General features: G+C 50.3%; 1 protein-coding gene across 1 annotated transcript in view; it reads right to left on the reverse strand.

The window, feature by feature from the left end:
* The window catches only part of LOC148523428 (zinc finger protein 777-like), a 90,622-nt gene that overhangs the window by 13,916 nt on the left and 62,891 nt on the right, over positions 1–13,815 (reverse strand). The window contains exons 6-7 of the mRNA XM_088473307.1: positions 2,029–2,133; positions 1,732–1,842 (exon numbers count right to left, since the gene is read on the reverse strand). Coding sequence (XP_088329433.1) covers positions 1,732–1,842; positions 2,029–2,133 — 216 coding nt within the window. The remainder of the gene's footprint in view (positions 1–1,731; positions 1,843–2,028; positions 2,134–13,815) is intronic.

Below are 13,815 nucleotides of genomic sequence, written 5' to 3' on the forward strand. Positions count from 1 at the left end.
AAACTGGGTATGGAAGGGCGCGCTGAGCACTAGGAAAGGAAGGCCAAGGAGCGCACCGGAGATGGAAGGCCGAACGGAGCACTGGGTATGGAAGGGCGCACTGTGCATCGGAGATGGAATGGAGCGCTGAGCACCGGGGATGGAAGGGCGCGCTGAGCACCGGGAATGGAAGGTCGGGCGGAGCACCGGGAATGAAAGGCCGAGCGGAGCACAGGGGATGGAAGGCCGAGCGGAGCACCGGGGATGGAAGGCCGAGCGGAGCACCGGCGGGGATGGAAGGCCGAGCGGAGCACCGGGGATGGAAGGCCGAGCGGAGCACCGGGGATGGAAGGCCGAGCGGAGCACCGGGGATGGAAGGGCGCACTGAGCACCGGGGATGGAAGGGCGCACTGAGCCCCGGGGATGGAAGGGCGCACTGAGCACCGGGGATGGAAGGGCGCACTGAGCACCGGGGATGGAAGGGCGCACTGAGCACCGGGGATGGAAGGGCGCACTGAGCACCGGGGATGGAAGGGCGCACTGAGCACCGGGGATGGAAGGGCGCACTGAGCACCGGGGATGGAAGGGCGCACTGAGCACCGGGGATGGAAGGGCGCACTGAGCACTTGGGATGGAAGGGAGCACTGAGCACTTGGGATGGAAGGGAGCACTGAGCACCGGGGATGGAAGGGTGCACTGAGCACTTGGGATGGAAGGGTGCACTGAGCACTTGGGATGGAAGGGAGCACTGAGCACCGGGGATGGAAGGGAGCACTGAGCACCGGGGATGGAAGGGTGCACTGAGCACCGGGGATGGAAAGGCGCACTGAGCACCGGGGATGGAAGGGTGCACTGAGCACTTGGGATGGAAGGGAGCACTGAGCACCGGGAATGGAAGGGAGCACTGAGCACTGGATTGTGGGCGATTTTTGGAGAGGGCACAATATTCTCCTCACTCTGCCTCTTACTTGTTACAGAGGAGATCGATGAGCGAGGCACAGAATCAATCGTATGGCAGCTGTAAACATAGGACACAGACTCTTAGGGGCTCATGTGATAGCCTGCGAGCTGCAACCTGCTTTTGACTTTTCATTGACTGATGCTTTAAAAATACAAGCAGATTGGCCGGAACAGCGGCCGTGCCCACGTCTTGCAGGCTATCATCCCGCATCTCGCAGACTATCATCCCACATCTCGTATCCTGCATTTTGTAGGCTATCACTAAACCCCTTACTCTGCAACTATCTGCCATCAATCTATATGAAGGCCATACAGTATATTTGTTGTCTGAGTAATATGTCTGAAATATAACACGGTTGTTTATTTTTAACTAAATATGTCCTCCACAGTCTCTTACTCCTCTGCAGCAGGAAGCCATGTTGGGGGGGGGGGGAGGATTCTTTAACTTAGCAGGCAAAGTGTGACAGCCTGGCAGACTTGCAGTGCAGGGATCTGGGATGTCACAGACCTGGACATAAAGAGGAGTTACAGCCGTTTGTGAAGGAGGGGCGATAACTGATATACACTGTAACACTTTTACCTTCAGGGTTCATAGCTGAAACTTTAGATTTCGGGTCTAAGTTGTCCTTCAGGGGTTGCCTCTGGAGATTACGTCACCGCAGGAGAAGACAAGGTGAGTCGATCACTTGCCTTTCAGTATGTAATATAATGGATGCGTACCTCCCTCTTACTGTCCTCACTACTGCAGGTGATAACAGAGAATAATACAGGGGATGAGCAGGGGTCACTTACCAGTGTGCTGCTCATTCAGGATCTCCTCATCGGTTTCCTGGACATTGAGCCAAAACGGTTCAGCGTCCCCACCTATAGTGACAGAAATACTCGACCTCACGTCATCTTCGCCTGAGAAGGAGAACAAAAGAGGGATTTCACCATGTCTATCTTACGTCCATTACCTCCAGTCATTAGCACAGAAGACCCCTGTCTATAGTGTATGAATAATCAGGGCCACTGCCGCCTTACTCCTCTCTGCAAGTGGCAGTGACCCATTGGACTGAATGATAGGGAGATAGGATCCCCCTCACTTACCCAGCTCCTTCTCTCCGTCCGCATGTTCTGGGTCAGGGCAGGCCTCGAACACCAGCTCGTCTGGCTTTATGCGCAGGAAGATGTCCGGCTTTACCATGGGAACCTCTGTATGAAGAAAGAGGAGTGAAGACTTTCCCAGAGAGCTCCATATTTACTGTGATATCCGAGAGGGCTCAGACATTGGCACGCGACGTATATAATCTCTCACAGGGACTGTGGTGGTCAATAGTTGGGTGAGTGTCAACCAACAATCTCCACTCAGTAAAGTGGACCACAAACCTTAATGTTAAACCTCAAAGCTAGGGTACATCCTACAATAAACCTCTGTGGTCTATACCAGCGATGTGCAAAATATGGGACCCCAAAAGGGTCTCAGAATCTGTCAGGTGCAGAAAAGTCTCTAATTGGAGCTGGCTCTTCTAGGGGGCCAAAAACAAGGGTACACTGTCATTGGGGGTATCAGCTCAGAAAAGGTTGACTACCACTTGCCTAGACCACCTCCAAGGGTTTTCTGCAGTCTAGTCTGTCACCTGAACAGTGAGGTGTCTTGTGGACTTTGAGACGTCTCCAGAGATATATGCAGTTGCAAGCACCCCGGAATGTCTCCTACATAGTCTGCTACATTTGTGTCACCAGAGATGTGTGGTATCTATCATGCTTTGTACACACTGAGATGTCTTCTGCACTTATGTCTCTAGAGAAGTTTGGTTTCTCCAGCTGTCTGGCTTGTCTACTGCACTGAGAGGTGTCTCTTGCACTCTTGTCTCCACAGATGTAGAGTGTCACCAGCAACTGACTTCTGCTATTCTCAGGCATGTATGATGTCTCCAGCACTCTAGTATATCTCCTGCATTTATGTCTCCAGATATGCATTGGTGTATAGGCGGTCTAGAATGTTTTATTCACAGGAAGAGGTCTCCCATACTTGTGTCTCTAGAAATCTATGGCATCTCTATCAACCTAGAACACAGGTTCTCAAACTCGGTCCTCAGGACCCCAAACAGTGCATGTTTTCCAGGTCTCCTCACAGAATCATAAGTGAAATAATTAGCTCTACCTGTGGATCTTTTAAAATGTGTCAGTGAGTAATGAATACACCTGTGCACCTGCTGGATGACCTGGAAAACATGAACTGAACTGTGTGGGATCCTGAGGACCGAGTTTGAGAACCACTGATCTAGAATGTCTTCAGACATGTATAGTGTTTGAGCATGCTAGAATGCCTTAGTTATTTGCAATAAGATGTCTTCCACACTTGTATCTTCAGAGATGTACGGTGTCTTTATCCCCTTATAATGTCTCCTACACAGTGAGATGTCTCCTTTACTCATGTCTCCAGGACTCTAAAGGCCCCCATACACCTACGCGATTTCTAGACGATCACATGATTTTCGACTCAATGTACGTTCAGTCTTGTTGAAATCGTGCATTTTTTCATCCTATGCGCGCTCCCGTGGGTCCTTCAATCGTATCTTATGATCATATGTGCAGCACATATGTTCCATCGTATCGCGTTCAGAACGTGGCATTTTTTTTTTCATGCGATCCATCGTGTGGCAACACAGTCATTTCAATGACTGCTTGTCCCTATTCCCTAATGAGCGCGTGAGGCCCAGGATCGGTCATACAACAGAACCAGTGCTAAGAACAAAAAGAAATGGTGACGACGGGACTGCAGGGTAATCCGATGTGAATCGGATCGGATGCGGATCGCGTAGGTGCATGGGCCCTATATGTCTCTTACACAATGAGATCGGTATGATTTACCGCCGGACCCATGCCCGACGGTTCAAATCCAGACAGCGGCAGCCCCACAAGGATGAAAATCCTGATCGTCCCCAGGTAAGTATTCACTAACCTATTCTACCCCCTAACCCTAACCCTCCCTTAGGGGTGCCTAACCCTAATCCCCCCTCTAAGTCCCTAAACCTAACCCCCCGTCCCCGCCACCTAAACCTAAGTGCCTAACCCTAGCCTCCCCCCGGTGGTGCCTAACCCCCCCTTCCCATAGCCTAAACCTAACCTCCTGAGGGGGATGCCTAGCCCTAAGTCCTCCCATGGGAACCCTAAACCTAACCCTCCCACAACCCCCCCCCCCCCCCCGCGGCTCTCCACGCTCGGCGCCTAGAGTTAGACGCCTGTCATTTAACCATCGCCGGGATTAAGCAGTCGGGAAGCCGGCTGTCAGGATTAGGTCCGCCGGCTTCCCGACTGCATACCAGAAACTTGTATCTACATAGAGCTTTACTGTCTCAAAAGCTCAAGAATATCTGCTGACCTCATGTTTCCACAAACATGTTTTTCACACTCTAGAATGTCTCCTATACAGTTATATGACTCCTGCACTCGTATCTCTAGAATATGTTCTGCATTGTAAGGTCTCCTACACTTGTATCTCCAGAGATGGATGGTGTCTTCAACAATGTAGAATGTCTCTGGCATTGTGAGGTTTCTCCAGAGATTTATGTCACCAGCATCCTAGAATGTCAACTACACATTTAGATGTCTCCTCCAATTGAGTCTCCAAAGATGTATACACAGTTGTCTTCTAGACTTGAGATGTATGATGTCTCCAACACTCTAGAAATTCTCTGGCACTGTGAGGAGTTTCCAGAGATTTATGGTGTCACCTACACCCTAGAATGTCTGCTGCACAGTGAGATGTTTCCTGCACTTGTCACTAGAGATATATGGTGTAGCCAACACTCTAGAACAGACGTTCTCAAACTCAGTCATCAGGACCCCACACAGGTCACGTTTTCCAGGTCACCCAGCAGGTGCACAACTGTAGTCATTACTCACCGACACATTTTAAAAGTTACACAGATGGAGGTAATTAATTCACTTGTGATTCGGTGACGAGACATGGAAAACATGCACTGTTTGGAGTCCTGAGGACCTAGTTTGAGGACCTGTGCTCTAGAATGTCTACTACACAGTGAGATGTCTCCTGCACTTGTGTCTCCAGAGATGTATGGTGTCTCCAACACTCTATAATGTCTTCAATACATTGAGATGTGTCCTGCATTTGTGTCTCTCTAGATCAGGAGTCTTCAACCCGTGGCTGTGCCCGGTGGCCCGCCGGTGGTGTGAACAGGCACACCCTAATGTCACCAGTGGCGCGGTCCAGGTCTGTTTCAGTAAGTGTAGTGCGGCTCATTCATACTACCTGGCGGCGGTGTGTTTGATTTAGCAGCCAATGAGAGTCAGACAGACTCTCATTGGCTGCTGCACCCACAGCTGGAGCCAGGCTAGAGCTCACTCATGAGCTACACTTTTCGGCTCCCATAGTGGGTGAAGTGAGAAATGTCATGATGTCTCTCCCATAGTGTCCAGTGAGCCGGGAGGATGGAGGAGTGGACAGCGGCGGGCGCAGGAGCGGGGATTCACGTAAGTGTTGTTTTTGTTGTTGTCTGTGTATATGTAAGCGGCACTACATAATGGGGACCACTACTGGGGGCACTACATAATAGGGACCACTACTGGGGGCACTGCATAATGAGGACCACTACTGGGGGTACTACATAATAGGGACCACTACAGGGGGCACTGCATAATGGGGACCACTACTGGGGGCACTACATAATGGGGACCACTACTGGGGGCACTACATAACAGACACCATTACAGGGGGCACTGCATAATGGGGACCACTACTGGGGGCACTACAAAATGGGGACCACTACATAATGGGGACCACTACTGGGGGCACTGCATAATGGGGACCACTACTGGGGGCACTGCATAACAGAGATCATTACTGGGGGCACTGCATAATGGGGACCACTACTGGGGGCACTGCATAATGAGGACCACTACTGGGGGTACTACATAATAGGGACCACTACTGGGGGCACTGCATAATGGGGACCACTACTGGGGGCACTACAAAATGGGGACCAGTACTGGGGGCACTGCATAATGGGGACCACTACTGGGGGGCACTACAAAATGGGGACCACTACATAATGGGGACCACTACTGGGGGCACTGCATAACAGACATCATTACTGGGGGCACTGCATAATGGGGACCACTACTGGGGGCACTACAAAATGGGGACCACTACATAATGGGGACCACTACTGGGGGCACTGCATAACAGAGATCATAACTGGGGGCACTGCATAATGGGGACCACTACTGGGGGCACTGCATAATGGGGACCACTACTGGGGGCACTGCGTAATACAGACCACTACTGGGGGCACTGCGTAATGGGGACCACTACTGGGGGCAGTACAAAATGGGGACCACTACTGAGGGCACTGCAAAATGGGGACCTTGCATAATGGGGACCACTACTGGGGGTACTACATTATGGGGACCACTACTGGGGGCACTACAAAATGGGGACCACTACTGGGGTACTACATAATGGGGACCACTACTGGGGGCACTACAAAATGGGGACCACTACATAATGGGGACCACTACTGGGGGTACTACATAATGGGGACCACTACTGGGGGCACTGCATAATGGGGACCACTACTGGGGACACTGCATAATGGGGACCACTACTGGGGGCACTGCATAATGGGGACCACTACTGGGGGCACTGCATAATGGGGACCACTACTGGGGGCACTGCATAATGGGGACCACTACTGGGGACACTGCATAATGGGGACCACTACTGGGGGCACTGCATAATGAGGACCACTACTGGGGACACTGCAAAATGGGCACCACTACTGGGGGCACTGCATAATGGGGACCACTACTCGGGGTACTACATAATGGGGACCACTACTGGGGGCACTACAAAATGGGGACCACTACTGGGGGCACTGCATAAGGGGGACCACTACTGGGGGTACTACAAAATGGGGACCACTACTGGGGGCACTACAAAATGGGGACCACTACATAATAGGGACCACTACTGGGGGTACTACATAATGGGGACCACTACTGGGGGCACTACAAAATGGGGACCACTACATAATGGGGACCACTACTGGGGGCACTGCATAACAGAGATCATTACTGGGGGCACTGCATAATGGGGACCACTACTGGGGGCACTGCATAATGGGGACCCCTACTGGGAACACTGCATAATGGGGACCACTACTGGGGGAACTGCATAATGGGGACCACTACTGGGGGCACTGCATAATAGGGACCACTACTGGGGGCACTGCATAATGGGGAATCCTACTGGGAACACTGCATAATGGGAACCACTACTGGGGGCACTGCGTAATGGGGACCACTACTGGGGGCACTGCATAATAGGGACCACTACTGGGGGCACTGCATAATGGGGACCACTACTGGGGGCACTGCATAATGGGGACCACTACTGGGGACACTGCATAATGGGGACCACTACTGGGGGCACTGCATAATGAGGACCACTACTGGGGACACTGCAAAATGGGCACCACTACTGGGGGCACTGCATAATGGGGACCACTACTCGGGGTACTACATAATGGGGACCACTACTGGGGGCACTACAAAATGGGGACCACTACTGGGGGCACTGCATAACAGAGATCATTACTGGGGGCACTGCATAATGGGGACCACTACTGGGGGCACTGCATAATGGGGACCCCTACTGGGAACACTGCATAATGGGGACCACTACTGGGGGAACTGCATAATGGGGACCACTACTGGGGGCACTGCATAATAGGGACCACTACTGGGGGCACTGCATAATGGGGAACCCTACTGGGAACACTGCATAATGGGAACCACTACTGGGGGCACTGCGTAATGGGGACCACTACTGGGGGCACTGCATAATAGGGACCACTACTGGGGGCACTGCATAATGGGGACCACTACTGGGGGCACTGCATAATGGGGACCACTACTGGGGACACTGCATAATGGGGACCACTACTGGGGGCACTGCATAATGAGGACCACTACTGGGGACACTGCAAAATGGGCACCACTACTGGGGGCACTGCATAATGGGGACCACTACTCGGGGTACTACATAATGGGGACCACTACTGGGGGCACTACAAAATGGGGACCACTACTGGGGGCACTGCATAAGGGGGACCACTACTGGGGGTACTACAAAATGGGGACCACTACTGGGGGCACTACAAAATGGGGACCACTACATAATAGGGACCACTACTGGGGGTACTACATAATGGGGACCACTACTGGGGGCACTACAAAATGGGGACCACTACATAATGGGGACCACTACTGGGGGCACTGCATAACAGAGATCATTACTGGGGGCACTGCATAATGGGGACCACTACTGGGGGCACTGCATAATGGGGACCCCTACTGGGAACACTGCATAATGGGAACCACTACTGGGGGAACTGCATATTGGGGACCACTACTGGGGGCACTGCATAATAGGGACCACTACTGGGGGCACTGCATAATGGGGAACCCTACTGGGAACACTGCATAATGGGAACCACTACTGGGGGCACTGCGTAATGGGGACCACTACTGGGAGCACTGCATAATAGGGACCACTACTGGGGGCACTGCATAATGGGGACCACTACTGGGGGCACTGCATAATGGGGACCCCTACTGGGGGGACTGCATAATGGGAACCACTACTGGGGGGACTGCATAATGGGAACCACTACTGGGGGGACTGCATAATGGGGACCACTATTGGGGCCACTGCATAGGGGGGACCACTACTGGGGGCACTGCATAATGGGGACCACTACTGGGGGCACTGCATAATGGGGACCCCTACTGGGAACACTGCATAATGGGAACCACTACTGGGGGGACTGCATAATGGGGACCACTGCATAGGGGGGACCACTACTGGGGGCACTGCATAATGGGGATCACTACTGGGGGTACTGCATAAAGGGGACCACTACTGGGAGGACTGCATAATGGGGACCACTACTGGGAGGACTGCATAATGGGGACCACTATTGGGGCCACTGCATAGGGGGGACCACTACTGGGGGCACTATATTAGGGGCAGTTATGGGACATAATTGTTTGAGGATGGGGGCAACTATCTGACATAATTAATGGAGGTGGGACGGTTATGGGGCATAATCAGAATTGTGGGCCTGATTCAGCAAAGAACACAGTTGCTAATACGCACACATTTGGTTGATTGTTGCGTTTTGCGCATACCAGCAATTGCGATCGGAACTGCGATTGCAGAGGCAACACAGACCCAGAGCAGAGTGATTGACAGGAAGTGCCGTTTGTGGGTGGTGATGGTCGAGCGAATGCAGGCGTGCCAGTGCGTCTCAAAGTCGTTGCAAGGGCGTGCATATATTATCCACTGCGTGGCCATAAGCAGCCATAGCACTGATAGCGTGCGTGGCCATAAGCGGCCATAGCACTGATAGCGTGTGTGGCCATAAGCGGCCATAGCACTGATAGCATGCGTGGCCATAAGCAGCCATAGCGCTGATAGCGTGCGCGGCCATAAGCAGCCATAGCGCTGATAGCGTGCGCGGCCATAAGCAGCCATAGCACTGATAGCGTGCGTGGCCATAAGCAGCCATAGAACTGATAGCGTGTGTGGCCATAAGCAGCCATAGCACTGATAGCGTGCGCGGCCATAAGCAGCCATAGCGCTGATAGCGTGCGCGGCCATAAGCAGCCATAGCACTGATAGCATGTGTGGCCATAAGCAGCCATAGCACTGATAGCGTGCGTGGCTGATAGCAATTTCTGAGTAAGGTCAGGGTTTGTGCAAGTGTGCATATGGGTCCAATGTTACTCAATGTTACCGATGGTTTCGCTATGTTCCCCTGGTATACGGATGTAAGGGGAAGTGGGCGTCCGTATGTCAGGCTGCGATCGCAATGTGAATGTAAACATTTGCATATCCCCGTTGATATTAGCACCTGCGCAGCGTGCGTATAAGCAGACTAGCGATCCGTAGTAAATCAGGTCCTGTGTGAGGAGGAGGCAGCGTCTAAATACCGCAGTATAGCTTAGTGGCCCTCGGGCTTCGTTGAATTTTTTAATGTGGCTCACACTGTCTTAAAGGTTGAAGACCCCGGCTCTAGATGTATGGTTTCTCCAGCACCCTATAATGTCTCCTACACAATGTTATGTCTCTTGCATTTGTGTCTCCAGAGATGTAAGGTGTCCCCAGCACTCTATAATGTCTCCTCCAAATGAGCCTCCAGAGATGTCTCCTACACAGTTGTCTTCTGTTTTTGTGTCTCCAGAAATGTATGGTGTCACTTACACCCTAGAATGTCTTCTGCACAGTGAAATGTCTCCTCCAGTTGTGTCTCCAGAGACATACGGTGTCCCCAAGCACACTATAAGGCCTCCTACATTGTGAGATTTCTCCTGCACCAGTGTTCCAAAGATGTATGATGTCCCCAGCACCCTATCATGTGTGATGTGTCCTCCACTTGTGTCTCCAGAGACGTATGGTGTCCACAGCACCCTAGGTCTCCTACACAGTGAGATGTCTCCTGCACTCGTTTCTCCATAAACGTATGGTGTCTCTAGCACTCAATAATGCCTCCTACACAGTAAGATGTCTCTTGCACCCGTGTCTCCAGAGATGTATGGTGTCTCTAGCACTCAATAATGCCTCCTACACAGTAAGAAGTCTCTTGCACCCGTGTCTCCAGAGATGTATGGTGTCTCTAGCACTCTATGTCTCTTGCCCCCGTGTCTCCAGAGATGTATGGTGTCTCCTACAGATGAGGACCTTGCTGAGGTAACATAGGTGAGTTGGTGCTTAGACCTGGAACGAGTCACACTATGACAATTATATATTTCCCAATACTGCCTATTTTACACCATGTCCTGCTCACATGTCACTCACATTAGGAGGCCATAGGGCTTATGCAAGTCTCCATGGTGCATCCGATGGATGCGTCTAAACCTGCACTAGACGGTAATACAGGCTCTATGTACGCTGACAGTGGGCGTGTCAGTCCTTGCACACTCATACGCACGGCTGTACACCAGAGAAGGACTTGTAGCAACAATGACATAAAGCGGCTACTGCAAAAGACACGCGGGCGGCCACCGCTGGCATCAGACCCATGCCGTCACTATGTCTGTATAATGTCACCTATCCTTCCCTTTAATTAAAATGTTTCTCGGGTTTCTGAACTATCTCACGTTCACCCATATCCTTCTTCCAGACAGGTGTCCAAAACCTACGTGGTCTGTGAAGGAGGTTCCCACGCTGTAAAGCTGGGCACACACTATACTGTACAATTATCCGGCATGTAGTGTGTACACACACTATACTGTTCAATTATCCTGCGTGTAGTGTGTACACACTATAATGTACAATTATCCGGCGTGTAGTGTGTACACACTATACTGTACAATTATCCTGCGTGTAGTGTGCACACACTATACTCTACAATTATCCGGCGTGTAGTGTGCACACACTATACTGTACAATTATCCAGCTTGTAGCGTGTGCACACACTATACTGTACAATTATCCGGCATGTAGCGTGTGCACACACTATACTGTACAATTATCCGGCGTGTAGCGTGTGCACACACTATACTGTACAATTATCCGGCGTGTAGCGTGTGCACACACTATACTGTACAATTATACGGCGTGTAGTGTGTACACACTATACTGTACAATTATACGGCGTGTAGTGTGTACACACTATACTGTACAATTATACGGCGTGTAGTGTGTACACACTATACTGTACAATTATACGGCGTGTAGTGTGTACACACTATACTGTACAATTATACGGCGTGTAGTGTGTACACACTATACTGTACAATTATACGGCGTGTAGTGTGTACACACTATACTGTACAATTATACGGCGTGTAGTGTGTACACACTATACTGTACAATTATCCGGCGTGTAGTGTGTGCACACACTATACTGTACAATTATCCGGCGTGTAGTGTGCACACACTATACTGTACAATTATCCGGCGTGTAGCGTGTGCACACACTATACTGTACAATTATCCGGCGTGTAGCGTGTGCACACACTATACTGTACAATTATCCGGCGTGTAGTGTGCACACACTATACTGTACAATTATCCGGCGTGTAGCGTGTGCACACACTATACTGTGCAATTATCTGGCGTGTAGTGTGCACACACTATACTGTACAATTATCCGGCGTGTAGCGAGTGCACACACTATACTGTACAATTATCCGGCGTGTAGTGTGTACACACTATACTGTACAATTATACGGCATCTAGCGTGTGCACACACTATACTGTACAATTATCCGGCGTGTAGCGTGCGCACACACTATACTGTACAATTATCCGGCTTGTAGTGTGCACACACTATACTGTACAATTATCCGGCATGTAGTGTGCGCACACACTATACTGTACAATTATCCGGCTTGTAGTGTGCACACACTATACTGTACAATTATCCGGCATGTAGTGTGCGCACACACTATACTGTACAATTATCCGGCGTGTAGTGTGTACACACTACACTGTACAATTATCCTGCGTGTAGTGTGTGCACACTATACTGTACAATTATCCAGCGTGTAGTGTGTACACACACTATACTATACAATTATCCGGTGTAGGGTGTACACACTATACTGTACAATTATCCGGCGTGTGCACACACTATACTGTACAATTATCCGGCGTGTAGCGCGTGCACACACTATACTGTACAATTATCCGGCTTGTAGTGCACACACACTATACTGTACAATTATCCGATGTGTAGCGTGTGCACACACTATACTGTACAATTATCCAGCGTGTAGTGTGCACACACTATACTGTACAATTATCCGGCGTGTAGTGCGCACACACTATACTGTACAATTATCCAGCGTGTAGTGTACACACTATACTGTACAATTATCCGGCGTGTAGTGTGCACACACTATACTGTACAATTATCTGGCGTGTAGTGTGTACACACTATACTGTACAATTATCCAGCGTGTAGTGAGCACACACTATACTGTACAATTATCCGGCGTGTAGTGCGCACACACTATACTGTACAATTATCCGGCGTGTAGTGTACACACTATACTGTACAATTATCCGGCGTGTAGTGTGCACACACTATACTGTACAATTATCCGGCGTGTAGTGCGCACACACTATACTGTACAATTATCCGGCGTGTAGTGTACACACTATACTGTACAATTATCCGGCGTGTAGTGTGCACACACTATACTGTACAATTATTCGGCGTGTAGTGTGCACACACTATACTGTACAATTATCCGGCGTGCAGTGTGCACACACTATACTGTACAATTATCTGACGTGTAGTGCACACACACTATACTGTACAATTATCCGATGTGTAGCGTGTGCACACACTATACTGTACAATTATCCGGCGTGTAGTGTGCACACACTATACTGTACAATTATCCGGCGTGTAGTGTGCACACACTATACCGTACAATTATTTGGCGTGTAGTGTGTACACACGTAAAATCTCCGATTATGGAACATAAATCTGTCTCAGCACAGGACGGGATCCCCAAGCTCACAGTATATGAGGAGAAAAAGGTATTGTGCACATCTTACAGTGTGTATCGCCTAACCACCTACAGAGCTTCCAATAGCACACATGCGAATCTCCATCCTTCCATCACTAGGACAGATAAATAGCGCGGACTGGACGGCACACTTGTATAGGGCGTCCGCACAATACTGGAAGTTTCCTCCAGAATAAAGGGGCCCATACTGTACATCAGCAATCACAACAAAACCATAACCAGGGGGATATTTACTAAAGTGAGTGTGTTTAGACGTGGAGAAGCTGCCCATAGCAACCAATCAGATTCTAGCTATTATCTTCTACAAGGTGCTAGATAAAT

Source organism: Taudactylus pleione, unplaced genomic scaffold (genome assembly GCF_031769625.1).
Source record: "Taudactylus pleione unplaced genomic scaffold, aTauple2 ptg000134l, whole genome shotgun sequence".
Classification (NCBI taxonomy): domain Eukaryota; kingdom Metazoa; phylum Chordata; class Amphibia; order Anura; family Myobatrachidae; genus Taudactylus; species Taudactylus pleione.